We start from the raw sequence: 22,820 nt of genomic DNA on the forward strand, positions 1-22,820 counted from the left end.
ATGTAAGCTATTGTTGTATTCAAGTATTTTACAAATCTACAAAATTGTGAAAACAGGTAGATTCTTTAGACGACCACATTGTAGCATAGCTTCCGCTATCAATGATAGTCCATGAAGCCATTATAATACAACATTGCAAGAATCACAATTTAAACCTTTGTTTATGAGCCAGTAAAGTGATCAAAAGTGGCAAGCATCTGGTATTACGAATCTTACCCATAAAACGATAAGTATGTTCCACTATAACAGCTGACACTTAGGTGTTTAAGGGTGGAAACAGGAGGAATATCTTATGAAAAGGAAAATGCATTTGCATGGCTATAGGATTGTAGAATAACGCCAAATATTCCAATCATTACTACGTTTCACTGTAGAAAGCAAAGAAAACTAAATACAACTGGAACATATAGCAGGTTCATGTCCATTCTACAACAAGAATCAAGTATTGCACTATATGATCCACAATTTTTAAATGGATAGATAGCACATAACAAATGCAAGTGGCAGCAGGTTATGCTGTGGAATAATGTAATATTAAAAAAATCAAACCACTGTCCAAACTTTTGAAATATTTTGTAAGGCAATTTAGAACACAAGTCCAGCCAGTGTATTCAAATTTTTCTAGATGATTACAACAAAGCAAGTTTGATAACATCATAGAAAAATAATATTTAGTTTCATTATGCTGACTGATGAAAGATATATGTTAATAAATGAGTGGAAAATAAATACGATTAATTAAGCTCCAAAGAAGCATATTCTAACCCATTTGTATAAACACCAAAAGAAAACTAATATGCAAGCTACATTGTTAGCTATAGCAATTTGTAGGAGACCAATAAAAGGAGTTTCCCCCTTATATTGTCGTGGTTCCCAACATATGGACATGAAGCATGCTTTGCACGTCTGCCAATATGGATCACCAAACTTGTAATGAACAAACGATTGTAAAAAAAAAAACTGATATGCAAGAACATGCGGCCCCAATTTCTGAAACTGGCTATTCTTTTCAAAAAAAATAGTGCTTGGTTTCCACAATTACATAGAAGTTTTCCCTATTCAGTAACCAGAACAAAAATAATGAAACTATGATTACCTGGTTATGATTCTCAACAAACGAGAGCATATTCTGGTTGCTGCTTACTAATACTTTCATAATCTGCAAAAAAAATTGACAGCCAACAGAAGAAAAATATGATTTTGGAGCAAAAAAGGAATTGAAAATATTACTAAATCATTCAGAAATGTATTTTATAAATGTATTAGCGCTTAAAAATATAATGAAATTCCCAGGATGGGGCTGGTAACAGTAGCACCACAACCCTCAGCGACTCGATTTTCAAGCTGGCGGTGTTGGGCTCTCAAACGCAACCTAAGGAATGTGCAAGGGATTCCAACTCCTTGGTTATCCTGGAATGACTGCGTCTTCAATGGCGCTAATCCTCTAATGTCACTGTGGTTCTGCAGTCAGTAGCAAATGAGATAATCCTTTGGTGAGCCCGTGTGCTCCATGAGTTTCTGCCAAGGTAGCTTAACCTGGACGTTTAGTCCAAATAGGTGATCTGACCGTTCAAATTTTTAGTATTGACGCGCATGTAACTGCTTTATTAGGGGGTGTGGGTGTGGGTTTGTTTTTTGAAGGGATCCTTGAGACCCTTTCTTTGTAGTTTATTCTCTATTCTTAATGAGATGAAAGCAGCTCTACGGCATTTTGAAGGAAAAAAATGATAAAATTCCGCAAGGAACTAAAAGGGCACTCCGTTCCAACATATCTTACAGATAGATGGTGGCATGCAAAAATGTCTCAATAGTATGCAAACCTTATTCATGCTCCATTCTCGCTCAGGAACATTTTCAAGATGCCACAACCACATTTCTGGAACAGAAAGATTGACACAGTAGTCGAATCCCAATCCACCTTGAGTTGTTGGCTCGCACAACCCAGGATAAAATGTTGCCTACATAAATAAAACAATATAAAAGTTCTATTGCAAACAACACAGCAAAAGCTGGAGAAATAATCATTTGATTTTCCAAATATTATCTATTGATTAGGCGACTAAGAAAAGTAACTAACACTGCATTTACGCCATCCACAAGCCTCTCAATATTAAAATCAGCTAGTGCCAAGTTTAACATGGGTAATAATCATATCTCCGTACCAAACTGCATATCTAAGTCCAAGAAGTATGTTTATATGAAAATAAATACCAGTGAGAGAAAAGCAACTTACATCTTCGGCAATTGTTATGATATCTGGATGAAGATCATGTAACATTTCGTTTGCAAGAATTAGATATATCAGTGCATCCTTGTCAACATACTGATTGCAATACCTAAAACAAACATTTTGGTGAACATTCATATTTTTAGCAATAAAGGGAGCTATTTTTCATAAACAATAATAGACAGTGCTTGTGAAGAAAATAAAGAACATTACAAAGGATGAAATCGGAACAGTGGATAGCATGATAAAGCACATGACCAAATGAATTTTTTTCCTCGAACATGCAGGAGAGCTGCGTATCTTTATATTAAGAGAGAAAGAGTAGTCCAAATCAGTGTTCGCCTACAAAGGCTACACAGCCATGTACACGGCGTGTAAACGTTACTCGATGGGTAGACGTGCAGTTTAGGCCATAAACGGTATATTACACATTACACGGTATTACACGGTTACACGGTGTGTACACGGGCTAAACGGGCTACACGGCACGAAAAAACACGTTCTAAACGGGCGAGTAGCATGCCGTTTAGGGTAAGTAGCGTACTGTTTAGGATAGAGCACATCACTTAAAGGTCTTGTTTAAAGATTCAATTTTAATTCACACAAAAGTGAATGCAAAACTCTCCAATAGTCATTCTCACTTGAAATTATTTTTTAACTTGTCATTATTATTGTTAGTTTTAAGCATATATACATGTTACTATACTTATATTTGTCAATATGGTACAAAACGTGTAATCCGTGTAATACCGTGTACATGGCGTGTTCACGGTCTACACGCTACACGGACCCACAACTACCGTTTAGCATTTACCATTTAGGTGAACATTGGTCCAAATACAAGAAAAGCCAGCCTCATCTTGGTCCAAATACAAGAAGCTATTACAAAAGACTAAAAGGTAGGACCGGACCACTAAGCCCAAGGAACCTATGCTCGGGTTCCTCCCAACTCCAGGGAAATGGTAGTAAGCGCTTTTGCCCCTGCGAACTGCCAAAGATATGACCAAATGACTTGATGGGCCCCCGAGTAAGATTCAGATTTCTCTTCTTCTTCCTCCACCTCCTTGTTCCAACTTCTCTCTCCCTCATTTTTCTGTCCACCAACTCACCAATTGGCAACCTCAAAGCTGCACGTCCCTCTCTGTTCGCTTCCGTAAATCAGGTTGCGTGCTTCCGTGTGACCAACTATTAGGCATTAATAGCCCCTGTTTATAGCTGTGTTTATAGCTGATTATAACCTTCCATGTATACTCAGCCATGTTGGCTATTTATATGAAATTCAACCCACCCACCCCCCATCCCCTGATTGGGGGTGAGGTGTTTCAGCCATTCTACAAGGTATCACAGACCGGATTTTCAATCCTGCTACCTTCCTTTCCACTGCCTTCCCTTCTTCCCAGCATCATCCCATTCCTGGGGAGCGCTCCTCCCTTGGCTGCCGCTGATCAGTAGCGCCCGTGCGGAAGCACTCCTGCTCAGCATGTCCATCCCCCCCCCCACCCCAGCAACTCACCCCCCGCTACCGACGCCATGTTTGGCCCCGGCCCCAGCCCCGAACCACTAGCCAACGGCTCTGTTGCCCCTAAGCTGCAGAACGTCACGCCGCAAGTGCACCTCCACCCCTACGCCACGGTGACCGTGCGTGGATAAGTCCTTGCTGCTGGTCTTTGTGGTTCTTAGCAGCAGTTAGCATCTTGTAGTCCTTAGCATCTTGGACTGCAGGCATCTTTGACTGTAGGACAGCAGTTAGTGTCCTCTCTAGGACAGCATCTTGGACTGTAGGACAGCAGTTAGTGTCCTCTCTAGGACAGCAGTTAGTGTCCTCTCTAGGACAGCAGTTAGACTAGTGTTAGACTAGCATTATTGGCCTCGTTGCTGCCCAGCAGCCTGCTGTATATATATGTGGCCACCCCTCCCGTTGGAAGGCATGGCATTGTGAGTGTGAATGAAGAAAAACCCAGAAAACTTCCCCAACTTGAGTGTCATCCTCTCAGCTCAATGAGAGTGAAAATTGAGCTACTAACATCTGGTATCAGAGCCGTACTTTCCAGTAGGTTGGATATCTCTTGCTCCTCCCCTTCCGAAGCCGCTGTAGCAGCCCAGCCACCACCAGCAGCAGTAGCAGCAGCTGCAACAGCAGCAGTAGCTCCGGCTGCCTCTTCTTCCCCGTTCCCTTCCCCCTCTCCACGCAGCAGCCCCTTGGAGGCGTGCCATGTCCGACGCACCGTCTCAGCGCTCGGTCGCCTCGAGCGCACGGCGCCAGCAAGTCGCCGAGCTCGCCCTGGCAGAGGAGCGCAGCCGAGCGACGGCTCAAGCCGCTGCAGCAGCGGCGAGGGCGGCCAGGCTGGCTGCAGCGGAGCTGGCAGCTGCCCGGGCGGAGGTGGAAGCAGCGGAGGCGGAGGATGCAGCGCGTGCAGCGGAGATCGAGGTTGAGACCTTGCGCGGCAGCCTCAGCGGCTCCATCTCCGGCGACACCACCGCCGACGGGGATCTTGAGGGGTTGGCAAGGGAGAGGGCGCGGCAGCGGACCGTGCGGTGGGCAGCAGCCCACCCCCCCGGCGGCGGCCTGGAGGCCGGCGCGCCCGGCGGCGGTCTAGGGGGCCGCGCGCCTGGCGGCAGAGGCGTCGCCTCTGGTGGCGGCGCTCCTGGCTGGGGTGCGCGCGGCGGCGCCCCCGGCTACCACGGCCTCCAGGAGGTGGTCAGGGACGTCGGTCCCGGCGGTGGGTGGCCCACCCTCACCAAGACCAACTACGTCGAGTGGGCCACGGTTATGGTGGTGAAGCTCCAGGTGCGACATATGTGGGAGGCAGTCCGGTACGGCGATGTCGACTACGATGCGGATCGACGGGCGCTGGATGCTCTCATCGCAGCAGCCCCGCCCGAGATGCAGTTCACGCTTTCCAAGAAGCGAACTGCCAAGGAGGCCTGGGACTCCATCGCTGCGGCACGTATCGGCAGCGACCGCGCCCGCAAGACCACTCTCCAGGCACTTCGCAAGGAGTGGGAGAACCTGGCCTTCAAGCCAGGTGAGGATGTTGATGACTTCGCCCTTCGTCTCAACACTCTACTGCAGAAGGTGGTGCAGTTCGGCGACGACACCTACGACGAGGAGAGAGCCGTCGAGAAGCTCTTCCGCTGCGTCCCCGAGAGGTACAGGCAGACCGCTCGCTCAATCGAGTCTCTGCTGGACCTCTCTACCATGACGATCGAGGAGGCGATAGGTCGCCTCAAGGTCGTCGACAGCGACGAGCCACAGCCTCCCTCGAGAGGCATCTCCATCGGTGGGAAGCTCCACCTCACTCAGGAGCAGTGGGAGGCTCGGCGCGGTGACAGGAGGGGGGACCCCTCTCCCTCGACTGGTGGCCGCAAGCGCGGCAAGCCGCGAAAGGGGCGCGGAGGTGCCCAAGCCGGGGCACGAGGGCGCACCGAGGGTGGCGCTCGCGGAGATGCTCAAGGCTGCGCCGCTGACAGGCCAAAGGCGGCACGAGACAACGCCTGCCACAACTGTGGCAGGCCCGGCCACTGGGCCAGGGACTGCCCGCAGCGGAGGCGTGGGGTCCAAGCCCACGTCGCGGAGGCCCAGCCGGATGACGAGCCGGCACTGTTCCTACTCCATGGGGACATGGGGCCGCATCCGGCAGCACCGCCTGCCACCGCTCTACTCCACCTCGACGAGCCGCATGCCCGAGTCCTCCTCGGCGACAGCTCTGACGACGACAGGGTCGATGGCTGGTACCTCGACTCCGGCGCCACGCACCACATGACCGGGCGGCGGGAGTTCTTCTCCGACCTGGACGTCGCGTAGGTGGCTCCGTCAGGTTCGGGGACTCCTCCGCTGTGGAGATCCAGGGCGTGGGCTCCGTGATCCTCACCGCCAAGTCCGGAGAGCACCGGATGCTCACCGGAGTCTACTACATCCCGGCGCTGCGAAACTCCATCATCAGCCTTGGGCAGCTCGATGAGAGCGGCTCCCGCGTGGTGATCGACAGCGGGGTCCTTCGCATCTGGGACCACCGTCGCCGGCTTCTCGCCAGGGTGGTTCGAGGGAAGAATCGCCTCTACATCCTCCATGTCAGGGTGGCCCAGCCTCTTTGTCTTGCAGCTCACAGGGACGACGAGGCATGGCAGTGGCACGAGCGCTTTGGGCACCTCCACTTTGAGGCCCTGAAGCGGCTCGGCGCCAAGGAGATGGTGCGAGGCCTCCCGTGCCTCGACCACGTGGAGCACCTCTGCGACGTCTGCGTGCTGACGAAGCAGAGGCGGCACTCCTTCCCCCAGCAGGCGAGCTTCCGAGCCAAGGAGCGGCTCGAGCTCGTACACGGGGACTTGTGTGGCCCGGTGACACCGGTCACACCAGGAGGACGGCGCTACTTCCTGCTGCTCGTCGACGACCTCTCCCGCTTCATGTGGGTGATGATCCTCGGCAGCAAGGGAGAGGCTGCGGACGCCATCAGGCGTGCTCAGGCTGCTGCGGAGACGGAGAGCGGCTGCAAGTTGCGCGTGCTGCGCACCGACAACGGCGGTGAGTTCACGGCGGCAGAGTTCACGGCGTACTGCGCGGATGAGGGCATCCAGCGCCACTACTCCGCGCCGTACAGCCCGCAGCAGAATGGTGTCGTCGAGCGGCGCAACCAGACGGTGGTGGGGATGGCCCGGGCCCTCCTCAAGCAGAGGGGCATGCCGGCCGTCTTCTGGGGAGAGGCGGTGGTGACGGCCGTCTACATCCTCAACCGCTCGCCCACCAAGGCACTCGACGGCATGACGCCGTATGAGGCTTGGCATGGGCGTAAGCCGGCGGTCTCCCACCTGCGGGTCTTCGGCTGCCTCGCGTTCGCCAAGGAGCTTGGCCCCATCGGCAAGCTCGACGACAGGAGCACTCCGGGAGTGTTCATCGGCTACGCGGAGGGTTCGAAAGCCTACCGCATTCTCGACCCGGAGACAGCGTGTGCGCACGGCGCGCGACATTGTGTTCGACGAAGGGCGAGGATGGGCGTGGGACAAGGCGGTGGACGACGGCTCGGCTCCGACGTACGACGACTTCACCGTCGAGTACGTCCACTTCGAGGGAGCTGGGGGAGTAGACAGCTCTTCTTCGCCGAGCGTGCCTACCCCGGTCCCCGAGCCTCCACCGACTCCGGCGCCCGCCACACCGGCGGCACCACGCCCTTCAGCTACGACTCCGGCTGTGCCGAGTTCCTCGGCTGCACCACCACAGCCGGCGACGCCGCGATCTCCAGTACCGATAGCCACTCCTCCGGGCCCATCTACTTCGACACCTGCTCGTGCTGAGCACAGTCCGGTGGAGTTCGCTACTCCGCTCTCTCACGACGAGGAGAGCGTCGACGCGTACCATGACGGCGAGCCGTTGCGGTATCGTACGATGGAGGACCTTCTCGATGATCAACCGGTGCCGGGACTGGTGCCTCACGACCTGGAGGCACAGTTGCACCTCGCGTGCGACGACGGCGAGCCTCAGTCTTTCGCAGAGGCCGAGGGACACGCGGCATGGCGTGCCGCGATGCAGTCGGAGATGGATGCGATTGAGAAGAACCGCACTTGGGAGCTTGCTGATCTCCCTCGCGGTCACCGCGCGATCACCCTTAAGTGGGTGTTCAAGCTGAAGAGGGATGAGGCCGGCACCGTCGTCAAGCATAAGGCCCGCCTGGTGCCACGAGGTTTCGTGCAGCAGGAGGGCGTCGACTTCGACGATGCCTTCGCTCCCATAGCACGGATGGAGTCCGTGCGACTCCTCCTTGCGCTAGCTGCCCAGGAGGGCTGGCGTGTCCATCACATGGGCGTCAAGTCGGCGTTTCTCAACGGCGACTTGAAGGAGGAGGTCTACGTGCACCAGCCGCCGGGGTTTGCGATCCCCGGCAAGGAGGGTAAGGCGCTACGTCTGCGCAAGGCCCTCTATGGCTTGCGGCAGGCCCCGAGGGCGTGGAACGCCAAGCTGGATTCCACGCTCAAGGGGATGTGCTTCAAGCAAAGCCCGCACGAGGCGGCCATCTACCGGCGGGGCAAAGGAGGCAATGCCCTGCTGGTGGGTGTCTACGTTGACGACTTGGTGATCACCGGCACCAAGAATGCGGAGGTGGCGGCGTTCAAGGAGGAGATGAAGGCCACCTTCCAGATGAGGAACCTGGGGCCTCTCTCCTTCTACCTGGGGATCGAGATGCACCAGGACGACTCCGGGATCACACTTCGACAGACCACCTACGCCAAAGCGCGTCGTCGAGCTCGCTGGGCTCATCGACTGCAACCCAGCTCTTACTCCGATGGAGGAAAGGCTGAAGCTGAGCCGTGACAGCACGGCGGAGGAGGTAGACGCTACTCAGTACCGGCGTCTTGTGGGGAGCCTCCGCTACCTCGCCCACACACGGCCGGACTTGGCGTTCTCCGTCGGCTACGTCAGTCGGTTCATGCAGCGACCGGCGACGGAGCACCAGCAGGCCGTGAAGAGGATCATTCGCTATGTTGCGGAGACTCTCGACCATGGTCTCCACTACCCGAGGTGCCCTGGAGCGGCACACTTCGTCGGGTACAGCGACAGCGACCACGCCGGCGACAGCGACACCAACAAGAGCACGAGCGGGATCCTCTTCCTCCTCGGCAAGTGCCTCGTGAGCTGGCAGTCGGTCAAGCAGCAGGTGGTGGCCTTGTCCAGCTGCGAGGCCGAGTACATAGCGGCCTCCACCGCGTCGACTCAGGCGCTCTGGCTCGCTCGACTGCTTGGTGATCTACTCGGCAGAGACACTGGAGCAGTGGAACTCAGGGTGGACAGCAAGTCCGCTCTGGCCTTGGCGAAGAACCCCGTTTTCCACGAACGGAGCAAGCACATCCGGGTGAGGTATCACTTCATCCGAGGTTGCTTGGAGGAAGGAAGCATCAAGGCGAGCTACATCAACACCAAGGATCAGCTTGCGGATCTGCTCACCAAGCCCCTTGGGAGGATCAAGTTCCTTGAGCTTTGCTCCAGGACTGGGATGGTCCAATCTTCCTACAAGATGGCCCAATCTTCCCACAAGACGACGCACAAGACTTAGGGGGAGAATGATGGATAAGTCCTTGCTGCTGGTCTTTGTGGTCCTTAGTAGCAGTTAGCATCTTGTAGTCCTTAGCATCTTGGACTGCAGGCATCTTGGACTGTAGGACAGCAGTTAGTGTCCTCTCTAGGACAGCATCTTGGACTGTAGGACAGCAGTTAGTGTCCTCTCTAGGACAGCAGTTACTGTCCTCTCTAGGACAGCAGTTAGACTAGTGTTAGACTAGCATTATTGGCCTCGTTGCTGCCCAGCAGCCTGCTGTATATATATGTGGCCACCCCTCCCGTTGGAAGCCATGGCATTGTGAGTGTGAATGAAGAAAAATCCAGAAAACTTCCCCAACTTGAGTGTCATCCTCTCAGCTCAATGAGAGTGAAAATTGAGCTACTAACAGTGCGCTCGCACATCCCCATCGTCCTCCGGATGAAAAACACCAACTACTCCAAGTGGGCTCCGCACGCACATTGACGGCTCCGTCGCTGCTCGCCCCACCATTCCCAATTGGGATCAGGCCGACTACTGCGTCCGCAGCTGGATCTTCGGCTCCATCGATGACTCCATCCTCGACCTCCCCATGACAAGCGATGAGCAGACCGCTCGCGCCTTGTGGGTGGCCATCAAAGCCCTCTTCCGTGCCAACAAGGAGCCGAGGGTCATCTTCCTTGTCGGCAATGCATGAAGATGGTGGCCAACGCACACTGTGACGTCGGGCATCCTGTACCGGAGTTGCAACTTGTCCTCAACCTCCTCCATGGCATCAGCGACGCTTCACCAACACGGCCGACGACATCGTCAACTACCCCCCCCCCACCCCCCACCCACCCACCCACCCACACCCCACCACCACCTTCGCCATGGCCGCCGACCATGGCTTCACCGATACTGGCGAACTACAGCAACGGGTTAGAAAACCCAAATTGGCGCTCTGCCATGGCCAAGGAGTTCAAGGCGCTCGTTGACAACGGCACCTGGCGCCTCGTTCCCCGGCCTCCCAGTGCCAACATCGTGACGGGCAAGTGGATGTTCAAACACTAGTACCACTCCGATGGTACTCTTGCCCGACACAAAGCACGTTGGGTCGTCCGCAGCTTCTCCCAACGCCACAGCATCGATTACAACGAGACATTCAGCCCCATTGTCAAGCCGATAACGATTCAAGTCGTCCTCAGCATCAGCGCCTCTCAGGCATGGCTCATTCACCAGTTGGACGTGAAGAACACATTTCTTCACGGCCACCTAGATGAGAAGGTCTACTGCCAGCAGCCTTTAGGCTTCGTCGCATCTGACCATGTATGCCTGTTGCAGCGGTCACTCTACGGCCTGAAGCAAGCACCTCGGGCCAAGTACCAGCGATTCGCCACCTCTCTTCGCCACCTTGGGTCCACTACGTCGCCCTCCGACACCAAACGAAGAGGGCGATCACATTGCCTACTTGCTGCTCTACATAGACGACATCATCCTCACTCCATCCTCGGCAAACCTACTCCAGCATATCACCGACCGTCTCCACTCCGAGTTTGCCATGATGGACCTCGGCGACCTCCACCACTTCCTAGGCATCGCCGTCACACACCCCTCTGACGGCCTCTTCTTGTCCCAGCGACAGTACCCTTGACTTGCTGCAGCGCACGGGCATGGCCGAGTGTCACCCCACGACAACACATGTTGAAGCTCGAGCCAAACTCTTGGATACTAACGGCACTCCTATCTGCGACCCGTCCGAGTACAGGAGCCTCGCCGAAGCTATCCTATGCAGTGCAGCAGGTGTTCCTCTTCATGCATGATCCACCTCAGGTTCACTCCAGACGCTCCACGTCAGGCTATTGCATCTACTTCGGCGACAACTTGGTGTCTTGGTCTTCCAAACTCCATACCACAGACTCGCGCTCCAGTGTAGAGGCCGAGTACCGCGCCATCACCCACACCGTGGCCGACCGCTGTTGGTTTCGACAGCGCCTACAGGAACTCCACATTCCCCTCTCAACAGCAATTGCCGTCTACTGCAACAATGTTAGCGTCGTCTACATGACCGCTAATCCTGTCCACCACAAGCACACGAAGCACATCGAGATCGACATCCACTTCGTACACGAGAAGGTCGCCCTGGGGAACATGCGCGACCTTCACGTTCCGTCGTCTCACCAGTACACGGACATCATGACCAAGGGTCTACCTGTTCAGCTCTTCACTGACTTTAGGTTCAGTCTTTGCGTTCGCCACCCTCCCGCGCGACAGCGGGCGGATATTAGGCATTATTAGCCCCTGTTTATAGCTGTATTTATAGCTGATTATAACCTTCCATGTATACTTAGCCATATTGGCTATATATATGAAATCCCCCCCCCCCCCGATTGGGTGTGAGGTGATTCAGCCATTCTACACCAACAACAAGTGGTTTACCTTTGTGGCTAATCAAAGGCAGACGAGCAGAAGAATGGAAATATAGTCAATCCATTGTATGTACAACAGCTGATTATCTTTCCTTGTTTCTTGGTGGTGTCAACCAGCCACTTTGAGTTGTGTGTGCTGTTGACTACTATTGCAATTGGTTAATACTCAATTTAGGTCCTATATAGGATGATGGTTGGAATGGTTTGATATGATTGTGGTATACTACTACACGAATTGAGATTCTGATAGGTTTGATGAGTACAGAAAAAACAGAAAAAAGAAAAAGGAAGGGTCACGAGGTGGTTTCGTGAGAGTTTTTCTTTTTAGTTGGCAGTGGGTAGACCCTCCCTGCACCAACTCATGTTAGCTGGAAACTTCCTTTCGACTAATTTGACTCTTTCTACATCTCCAAGGCCAAGCAATTCTCCATGCCGCAGAAACACGCCGCCACTTCCAAGTCCCCTCCACACAGCCGCCGCCTCGATCGCCCTCCTCTCTCTCTTCCGGCGGTCTCGCTAGCAGCCAGAGGAGTGGGGACCCCCTCCTCTTCATAGATCTAGTTTTTAGTAGGTTCTAGTTTCTTCTAGGGTTTGGTTCCCTAGCGGCATCGGCGAGGTGGTGGCAATGATGACACATTGGAAAAAGGTCTCTCCATCCTCTACCTACCTTGAAGACATTCAATCCGGTGAAGTCAAAGGGCCAGTATGGGTAGGTTCTGCTAGATTTGAAGGTTCACTTCAGATTTTGGCAGTTGGTGTGTCAATGCGGGGATGCAGTTGGCTATCTTTTGATGTAGTGCTTCAACCACTTCTTTCGGTTTGTTCTGCGGCAAGATCCGGTTTCTCCAACCCTCTATCTGGTGGTGAAGGATTGCAAGCCTGTGTTGCTTGGGGTGATCCCCAAGCCGATGTTCTTTCTATGGAGACTAGATCCCATTGCTAGCAGCGAGTGGTCATTGCAGTCTTCAAAGCTTTGTGTAGCGAGGGTGTTTGCAGGAGTCCCTTTATCTTACTGCCTTCTCAGTGCATTTTCAAAGCCCTGGTGCGCTGCAAATAATCGAAGGAAGAAGACAACCAAAAATATCTTTTGTGTAATTTTACATTTTTTAGGTCGTTTTGTATCAAGTTGTAATTCTTTTGTACCGTCTATTTTTTTCCTTGATAAATATCAGATATCAGGCACTCTTTTTTGGATGCCTTTCTCCAAAAAAAGTTCATAATAGCTGAATAGGCAAATTTGTTCCACATCCATGCAATAGGTAAAATCTAATACTAGAAACTGTTAATAATGAAAAGTAGATGGGACTTACTCTTCCATGGCACCAGTAAAAGTAGAAAACCCATTATGAGTATATAACATAGAAGACAATGAATGAAACTGGAATCCATCAATCCGGTATTCAGTAATCCACCTAGTGAGATTAGTAAGGCATCCATAAGTGACAAGGCCCAGTTTATCACAGAAAAATTCATGTGCATAAGGTAGAATAGACTATGGTCATAGTTTTTATGGTTTTACCAATTCAAATTGGACAATAAGAAATGCAGAACATCCACATCATCATATTTAAACATCCTGGTGCCCCAATACTTATGATGCCCTCTTTTTCCTGCCAAGGATCAATTAGAACCAGGATATTGTATTAGCAAAGAAGATAGAAGAACCTAAGAAACATAGTGATGAAATGCAGTAAGCATTTCAAGATGCATATCAAATAGTATTAACTAACAAGATATTCTAGGCCTTAACACATGAAATTCAAATACAATGTCAAATCATATTCAGCAGTCATCATCAGTAAAACTAGCTAAGTCAGTCAATCGACAATATTGCTGTCACTAATACCATTTACTCATGGTGTTTGGACAAAATTATCTATTGCATCTGCTCAATAAAATGGTCTTTAACCATTTGTTGAGTACATCAAGTCACTGTTTTAGTCCGCTGAAGTGCATTGCTATTTGAGCAAAAATGCTGCATTCAAATTCCCATGTTATATAAATAAAAATTACTGCATTTGGCCTTTAGTTCTCTCCAGAATTTATTTAGAACAAAATAGAACTGCAAAAATTCTGAAAAGTATAAAACAGCGAGTTTTGTTTTCAATACCGCTGTGGAAGTAACAATCATTAGAGCCATCAAAAAGCGATAAGCCAACCAGTTCATCTGCCGATGCATAGGAGTGGACGATATCCAGAAGCACCACTAATCCAAGGCCTTACAAAGCCAGGGAGAACAAAATCAAGATAAAAATGTTAATCACTGTTTCATTCTTTCTTTACAATGTAAAGATATGGAAAATCTAGCTACTAACATGTTCCATAATCATATGTATAAAGAAACATAATTGAGGATAGCGATAAGAAGCTGACAATCGCACTAGCAGGAATAGATACAGGCTTCATAGTTCAAACACTTGGCTGTTTCAACTAAGAGCTGTCCATAACATTACAAAAAGAATGTTTTACTACAAGGCCATATAGAACCGACTTCAACTTATATATCATATCCAGAACCAACAACAAACGAATATGAACTGGAATTCAACATTTGGCGTAGGAAACCTAGACAAATAGAATGTGATAAAAGAGTAACAGATTCCTCGGCATGTAGCCACAACCCTATTTGCAAAAAATGTCAAGATACCATAATAAACACCTCAAGATTGCATGGATTAGTCATGCACTCAATTGGATACACTTTTGACATATGGTTCTTCAATTAAGTCCAATCTTATCCCAGGGTAAAGTTAGCCTCGCCCAAGTAAAAGTGTTGCTGTACTTAGGCACCACGAAAAAGAAGATTGCATAGGCTAATAGCACTGTTGAGGAAATAGTACAAGTAATAAATCTCTGATGTGGTTGTTATCCTTCACTTTACTCTCTTCAATTTTTCTGCTTCATAATAAAATAATAATGTAATACTGAAACCACTAATAGATGTAACTTATATATGATTCTTTCAGCTATGTGACTGCTAAAATGAGAAGCATATCATGCATAGAACATTATATCAAATTGCAGAGTTATTTGAAAAAAATTATACTAAGATGCTAACCATGTGCCTCATCAACCAGTTTCTTAAAGTCATCCGGGGTGCCAAATCTGCTGCTGACTGCAAAATAATTAGTGACCTACAAGGACAATGCACTTGTTCTGAGAGAACCCTATCGAAACATCCTCCAAAATACAAAGAAATGAATTTAAATCAAAATGAAGTAATTGTCATATCACTTACAGCACAATAGAGAAATCATGTAATCGATAAAATGGAACAGTATTTCTAAAAAATAAAAATCCTAAATTTCCAATTAAAATTATATATTACATCGACAATAATGTCGGTGCATCATATATTCTTAAATTCAATGGAAAGCAAGAAATTAACATGAAAAATAATGAGATGCCATTTATAGTAGTTCCTACGTTGTAGAATATTGAGAATTAGAGCCCGTTTGGCAACGCCCTAAACCAACTCACAGTCACTCTAGCTCCAGGTCCACCTGACTTCAGGTCCAAACGGCTCCCTGTTGGACGATTCCGCGTTTGTTAGCGCTTCTTGCTCTGCTTCGAGCTGCGGCGGACAGATGGACGGACGGCAACGAGCTGCGGCCGGCCAGCGGCGGCCGGGAACGGGCTGAGGCGGGCTGGCAGACGGAGAAGAGCTGAGGTGCGCGAATGGGGATGTGCGGAGCGGATGGGAATCGGGGAGAGCAGGTTTTTTCAGCTCCCCCACCGCATGTACAAAATCGCAAATCGATTTTGTCGGCTCCACAGGAGAAGCAGGCGACAGTTTTTGCGTTTGGCAATGCTCCACGGAATCCAGCGTGGAGCGGAGCGGAGGGAGCGCTGCCAAACTGGCCTTATTGTCAGACTGTATGCACCAGCTTCATATTCTTCACCCTCATTGTTTAGCTGCAATTTGACTGTGAGGCTTCACCTTCCAATCTAGGAAATTATCTCAGAGTTAAGATATACTATTCATGTTACCTAATTACTTTGTAATTGTTATCATATTTTTTTCTCGAACATGCAGGGAGCTGCATACCATTCCTTAAAGAGAGGAAAGGGGCCGAAATAGCCTTACAACGCACACCACACACACTACCCTGGGAGGGGGTTTTATCATATTAGGATTATTGATGTAATAATCCTTGTGTATGTCTTTTGGTTGATCTATTCCCAGCTAACTGATCCCATGCCGTGGCAAGAGTAGCAAGCCAGGCAAGTGGAAGTAGTGGTAGTTAGTGCGGTCATGCTGCTAGTAGATGAGGCATGCTGCTAGTAGATGAGGTCACGCGGTCATGCTGCTGGTAGTTAGTATGGCCATCACTGTAGCAAGTATGGCACACACGCACACCTTTTGTACTGTGTACTTTGAAATCTCTCTGCATATATTGTAGAGAAGCAGCCAGCTGGGGTTCTTAATCCAGCAGCATATAAGATCTCACTCTCTCCTTGCTCTAGCACTAGTTCGTGGCTATGAACATTGCTACTGCTAACAAGGAGCAACACCCATGCAAGGACATTGCAAATGCCCCCTACCCTCTTTGTTGTGACAGCAGCCAAAGTTGACATCTAGGTTCTGGCATTTAGTGAAGCATATGCAATATTAAGTTAATGTCATGGAGATTGTTACCCTAGTATTTTCTTCTTTCTTTTTGAAGAGGTTACACTAGTATTTTCAGTTCGTCTCAAACAGTCTCGAACAGGTCCATGAAACTTTAACATTAAATAGTATAGTATACTTTATACACAAGAAAATCTTACCTTATAGCCAACGGAGGAGTAATCCTTGTGCTCCACAACGCCAATTAGTTGAACAGCATTATATCCAGCATTTTTTATATGAGGAAGAACCTAGTAGTAAAAAAAGGTTACAGAATTAAAAATGTAAAATTACCATGGAATACCCAAAAGGCAAGGGTCCAGATAATACTTTGGATGTGAATTCCTGAAATGATGAAACTTTTTGCTCCGCTCCACTAATGCCAACATGGGATTCATATATTCTAAGTGAACCCTTCACCTTTGGACGTCCAAATCTCCATTTGTAAATTTCTTCAGGAGGAGGTTCCCAATGTACGGCATAGGATTGCTTCCCTTCAGCATCTACAAGAAAACTAAAAATCTTGAATCAACATGATCTGCTAACATTCTCTCAAAAGAATTAAGCACAACATAACTAGAGCAGTGTGCTAGACAGATATAGTAACAAGATAGTAATGTTCTTGCAAGATATACATTAAGTAGAGTAGATACTTAAAAGTGAAATCATCAACGTTACATAGTAAAGGAAAACCATTGCATGAAAAGCAGGGAACTCAAGCCTTGTTCAGTGTAGCAGTTGAGAGCATTGTTGGTAATGGTCAAACCACATTATTTTGGTCTGGATGCCGGCTGCAAGGAGAACAGTTTGTGAGCTGCCATGAAACCTCTTCAATCTGATCTCTAAGAGGATCATCAAGAAACATACAGTCGCAGAAGCTTTGGTTAATCGCAGATGGGTTACAGACATTAAAGGAGCCCTCACTGTTCAAGTCCTAATAGAGTATCTTCATATCTGGGGATCTGGTTGAGGGAGTGAACTTGCAGCAAACTGTTCCAGATCAACATCGTTGGCAACTCACACAATCAAGCACATACACATGCAAATCAGCCTACAATGCATTCTTTCTTGGGTCTATCAGATTTGCACCGTTCAAGAGCATTTGGAAAACTTGGGCCCCTTTGCGCTGCTAGTTCTTTATCTGGTTAGCCACTAATAATTGTTGTTGGGGAGAAGATCGCCTTGCCAAGTGAGAGCAGCCACGCCCAGCTGCTAGCCCATTGTGTCTTCAATGGCACAAGCCCAAGTGTCATTGCAGTTCTACAAGTAGTAGCAAATGAGGGCACCCTTTGGCGTTCCCCTGGAGCAGTATCACTCCATGAGCTGCCCTTGAGAGCGCTTTCTAGGGACAACTAGACCTGTCCATGGTTTAGGTGTACAAAGATATGTATACCAATCCTATAGCTGTAGATATTCTGCAGATATTCGGTCAAATTGGCCCATATAGCCTATGTGGCCCATATATCATTATCTTTGTTAGAAGTAATCCATGTGTTAGCTTACTTAACTAAGTCTAGTTTTCTGTATTTCCCTTGGTCAGCAAGGTAAGTCCTTAGTCAGCAAGGTCAGTCCTTGGTCAGCAAGTAAGTCTAGCAGCACCTTGGACAGCAAGTAGCAGTAGTCAAGTTGATTTTTTCAAATTGCTGGACAGCAGCAGTAGTGTTAGGTCTCCAATATATATATGTACCTATATGCAATCTAAAGTAATAAGCTTATGTTTCATAGACACTAGTCTCTCCTCTCAGCTCCTGCAGTCCCAAAACAGCAAGTAAATCACCTCATCCTATAGTTGCTTCTCCAACATTTGGTACCAGAGCCTAAGTTGTTGATCGATAGCGTCAGCTCCGGCTGGGAATGGCCCGAGCCGCAGCCCCGTGCAGCACACGTATCGTCACCATTCCCCTTTCACGACACGGCGCAGGCGGCGCCGGGGCGGACCAGACGTGGTCGTCCAGCGTGTGGTGAAGGAGGTGGCTGGCACGCCGTTCCCGCAGCTGACGCACGACAACTATGAGGATCGGAGCCTCCTCATGAAGGTGAAGCTGGAGGTTCGAGGCATCTGGGACGCAGTTGAGCACGGCGATGCTGATCACCAGTAGGATCACATGGCGCTTGACGCCATTCTTTCCGCGTGCCTGCGGAGATGATCCGCACCTTGGCGGTGAAGAAGACGTCAAATGATGCATGGGAAGCGAACAAGTCAATTCACATCGGGTCTAATCGGGCCCGCAAGACAACCCTACAGCAGCTACGTAAGGAGTGGGAGCTGCTCTCCTTTCGTGATGGCGAGCATGTGGACGACTTCTCGCTTTGCCTCTCCGGCCTGATGAGTTCGCTGAACATCTACGTTGACACCATCAACAAGCAACGAGCCATTGAGAAGCTTTTGCGAGTTGTCCCCAAGAAGTACTCTCAAATCGCGATGTCGATAGTGTTAGATATATATGTATAGCCGGCTGTACACTGCCTTGTATAGGTGATTGATAACCTTCCTAGTTTAGGAGATTGTATCTTTGTACACCAAGCCTCTTGGCTATATATATGAAAGGTCACCCCCCCCCCATCGGGTGTGTGGTGTTTCCCATTCTATCTCTCTACATGGTATCACGAGTCTAGTTTTTCCTTGCTTCTCTCCACCTTCCGCTCAACTCCTGACTGCGCCATGCGCTCCCCACACAGGCGCCCACCCAACGGCGCCGCCATCTCTCTAGCCGCGCATCCCTTCCCTCCCGCGCCATCATGTCGACGGACTCAACCCAGTCCTCGACGACCTCTCCTTCCATCGGCGCGACCTCCCCTGCTTCTGGCGGCGCGCCTAGCGGCGCCATCTTCATCAACCCCTACGTCACCGTCTCCGTCAAAGCCCACGTGCCGATCACCCTCGAGTTAAAGAACCCTAACTTCACCAGGTGGTCCGCCTACTTCCAGCGGCAACAACCACTACGGCGGCGGCGGCGGCCAGCAGCAGCGCGGCCCAGCACCCCCGCCTGCACCTTGGATCTGCATGTCCCCGAGCGGGCAGTTCTGGACCATCTCCCCCGGCGGTAACACTGGCGGCGGGCACCCCTGGCGCTCCCAGCAAGGCATCCTGGGCTCGGCTCCTCCGCAACAGGCCCACACCGCCTTCGCCCCGCTGCACATCTCGCCTCCGCCACAGCACAACCCGTCGCCAACTCCCTCTTGGGATCAGGCCGGGCTGATCGCCGCCCTCCAGCAGATGTCGATGCAAGGCGGCTCTCCATGGGTGGTGGACTCAGGAGCTTCCTCCCACATGTCTTCATCGGATGGTATATTGCTCCAACGCCTTCCCACATCTATTTCTTCAGTTTTAGTAGGCAATGGTTCTAGTATCCCAGTAGCTTGTCACGGTCACTCCATTTTGTCCACCAAAACGTCAAACTTTGCTCTCAACAATGTCCTTGTCGTCCCTTCCATAGTTCAGAATTTACTTTCTGTTCGTCAATTCACCCGCGACAATCATTGCTCTATAGAGTTTGACGCTCTCGGTTTTTCTGTCAAGGACCTTTCGACGGGGCGCGTGATGCTTCGCTGCAATAGCACTGGAGATCTCTACACCTTGCCACAGTCCAACACCAGCCCGTCTGCACTTCTGGCTGCCTCTTCCTCCCTGTGGCACCAACGTCTTGGACATCCAGCACCTGCAGCTTTAGATTGCTTGAATAAGAACAATTCTATATCCTGTAATAAAGTAGCACATTGTATTTGTCATGCCTGTCAACTCGGCAAGCATACACGTCTACCTTTTAGTTCATCTACTACTCAAACTGCTGCACCTTTTGAGTTACTTCATTGTGATGTTTGGACCTCGCCTATCAATAGCATCTCTGGTTTCTCCTACTATCTTGTGATTTTGGACGACTACTCACACTTTTGCTGGACCTTTCCTCTCTGACGCAAGTCTGAGGTCCACCAGCACATAGTTGAGTTTGTGGCCTATGCACGCACCCAGTTCGGTCTTCCTGTGAAGTGTCTCCAAGCTGACAACAGCATGGAGTTCGTTAACAATGCCACCTCCACCTTCCTGGCGGCCCATTGCATTCTGTTGCGTCTTTCATGCCCATACACCTCAGCACAGAACGGCAAGGCCAAGCGCACCCTTCGTACACTCAACAATTCTGTACGGACACTCCTCCTTCATGCGTCCATGCCACCATCGTATTGGGCAGAAGCACTTGCAGCTGCCTGTTACCTGCTGAATAGGCGCCCCTCCTCATCTATTCACAGTGAAGTTCCCTACACACGCCTCTTCCGTGAGCAGCCTACTTATGATCACCTTCAGGTCTTTGGGTGCTTATGCTACCCTAACCTCCAGGCCACGTCTGCACATAAGCTCGCTTCTCGCTCCATGGCGTGCGTATTTCTTGGGTACCCTTCCTCTCACAAAGGTTATCGCTGCCTCGACTTGTCCACTCGGCGCATAATCATCTCTCGACACGTCATTTTTGACAAGTCTCGGTTTCCCTTTGCAGACGGCTCACCCGCTCCCGATTCTTCCCTCCTTGATTTCCTGGTTGATGACACTGTGGATACTATGCCTTGCTCTACTAACCCTACAGCTTTCCCGCCACCGGCTGGGGCTTCTCCGGCGGCACCAGCAGCCGCTACGTTCCCAGAGGTCGTTGAGCAGCCGCCCCCTCCTCCACTGCATGCTGGACCGGGCGGGCGTGGTACCAGCGTTTGTCTTCTACAGCGCTCACTCTATGGTCTGAAGCAGGCTCCGCGGGCGTGGTACCAGCGTTTTGCCATGTACATCCGCCAGCTTGGGTTCACTCTGTCAGCCTCCGACGTCTCCCCCTCTTTGTGTACAAAGAGGGTGGATGTCTTGCCTACCTGCTGCTGTACGTCGACGACATCATCCTCACCGCCTCCTCGCCAGCACTCCTTCAGCGCATCATCGATCGGCTCCACTCCGAGTTCACCATGACAGATCTTGGGGATCTCCATCACTTCCTCAACATCTCCGTCGAGCACTCCTCCGACGGGCTGTTCCTGTCCCAGCGACAGTACGCAGTCGAGCTTCTTCAGCGGGCTGGCATGTCCGAGTGTCACTCTACGGCGACCCCTGTTGACACTCGGACCAAGCTCTCTGCGACCGATGGTGCTCCCGTTGCTGATCCTTCCGAGTATAGGAGCATCGCCGGCGCCCTTCAGTACCTCACGCTGACTCGTCCTGACTTGGCGTATGCAGTACAGCAGGTGTGCCTATTCATGCATGATCCTCGTGAGCCTCACCTAGCACTGCTCAAGAGGATCCTTCGCTACGTGAAGGGCACACTCTCCTTCGGTCTTCACCTGGGCGTCGGCCCTGTCCAGTCCCTCACTGCATACTCGGATGCGGATTGGGCTGGCTGCCCCTACTCTCGACGCTCCACCTCTGGCTTCTGCGTCTACCTCGGCGACAATCTCATCTCTTGGTCTTCCAAGAGACAGACCACCGTCTCCCGCTCCAGTGCGGAGGCGGAGTACCGAGCTGTGGCTCATGTCGTCGCCGAGTGCTGCTGGCTGCGGCAACTTCTTCAGGAGCTTCACGTCTCGATTGCTTCGGCGACAGTTGTCTATTGTGACAACGTCAGTGCTGTCTATATGGCAGCCAACCCAGTTCATCATCGCCGCACGAAGCATATTGAGATTGACATTCACTTCGTCCGCGAGAAGGTGGCTTTGGGACAAGTTCGGGTACTACATGTCCCCTCCTCTCACCAGTTCGCGGACATCATGACCAAAGGCTTACCTGTACAGTTGTTCACTGAGTTTAGGTCCAGTCTTTGCGTCCGAGACTCTCCCGCTGCGACTGCGGGCGGGTGTTAGATATATATGTATAGCCGGCTGTACATTGCCTTGTATAGGTGATTGATAACCTTCCTAGTTTAGGAGATTGTATCCTTGTACACCAAGCCTCTTGGCTATATATATGAAAGGTCACCCCCCCCCCCATCGGGTGTGTGGTGTTTCCCATTCTATCTCTCTACAGATAGACTCTGCTTGACAGAGCAGAGTTCACGATCGAGGAGGTGATTGGGCGGCTGGCGAAGATCGTGACGACATGCCGCCGCAATCAGCCCCAGATCAGCTGTTGTTGTCCGACGGCAAGCTCTACTTCACCGAGGAGCAGTGGCTTGCTCGGATGAAGCAGAGGCGCGACGGCGAGGGGAGCTCCAAGCCACCCAAGTCCAATGGCAATGGAAGATGTCGCTCCCGTGGTGCGCGCAAGAAGCAGACTCGTGCGCTCGACACCAAGGATGGAGGCAACGATGACAACAATGGCAAGTGCCTCAACTGAGGTTGCTTTGGGCATTGGGCAAAGGATTGCTGCAAGCCCAAGAAAGCGCAGGCACACCTCAACCAAGCTGATGGGGACAACGTGGAGCCCACACTCCCTATGGCGCGTGTATGTGCGCTCTCGGTAGCGCCGGACGGCGTGCACCTCAAAGAGCCGCACGCGCAGGCGTTCCTTGGAGCTGCGGACAATGACGTCAAGCATCTTGATGGGTGTTACCTTGACACAGGGGCCACCAATCACATGACATGCC

General features: G+C 50.7%; 1 protein-coding gene across 5 annotated transcripts in view; it reads right to left on the reverse strand.

The window, feature by feature from the left end:
- The window catches only part of LOC112889451 (1,4-alpha-glucan-branching enzyme 3, chloroplastic/amyloplastic), a 52,044-nt gene that overhangs the window by 21,891 nt on the left and 7,333 nt on the right, over positions 1 to 22,820 (reverse strand). For 3 of the 5 annotated variants that reach the window (XM_025956098.1, XM_025956100.1, XM_025956101.1), the window contains exons 5-13: positions 16,600 to 16,772; positions 16,431 to 16,520; positions 14,719 to 14,794; positions 13,771 to 13,878; positions 13,180 to 13,270; positions 12,971 to 13,072; positions 2,234 to 2,336; positions 1,821 to 1,958; positions 1,097 to 1,159 (exon numbers count right to left, since the gene is read on the reverse strand). In XM_025956098.1, the coding sequence (XP_025811883.1) occupies positions 1,097 to 1,159; positions 1,821 to 1,958; positions 2,234 to 2,336; positions 12,971 to 13,072; positions 13,180 to 13,270; positions 13,771 to 13,878; positions 14,719 to 14,794; positions 16,431 to 16,520; positions 16,600 to 16,772 (944 nt within the window). The other 2 variants (XM_025956099.1, XM_025956103.1) reach the window with 2 other exon arrangements.

Source organism: Panicum hallii, chromosome 4 (assembly GCF_002211085.1).
Source record: "Panicum hallii strain FIL2 chromosome 4, PHallii_v3.1, whole genome shotgun sequence".
Lineage (NCBI taxonomy): Eukaryota > Viridiplantae > Streptophyta > Magnoliopsida > Poales > Poaceae > Panicum > Panicum hallii.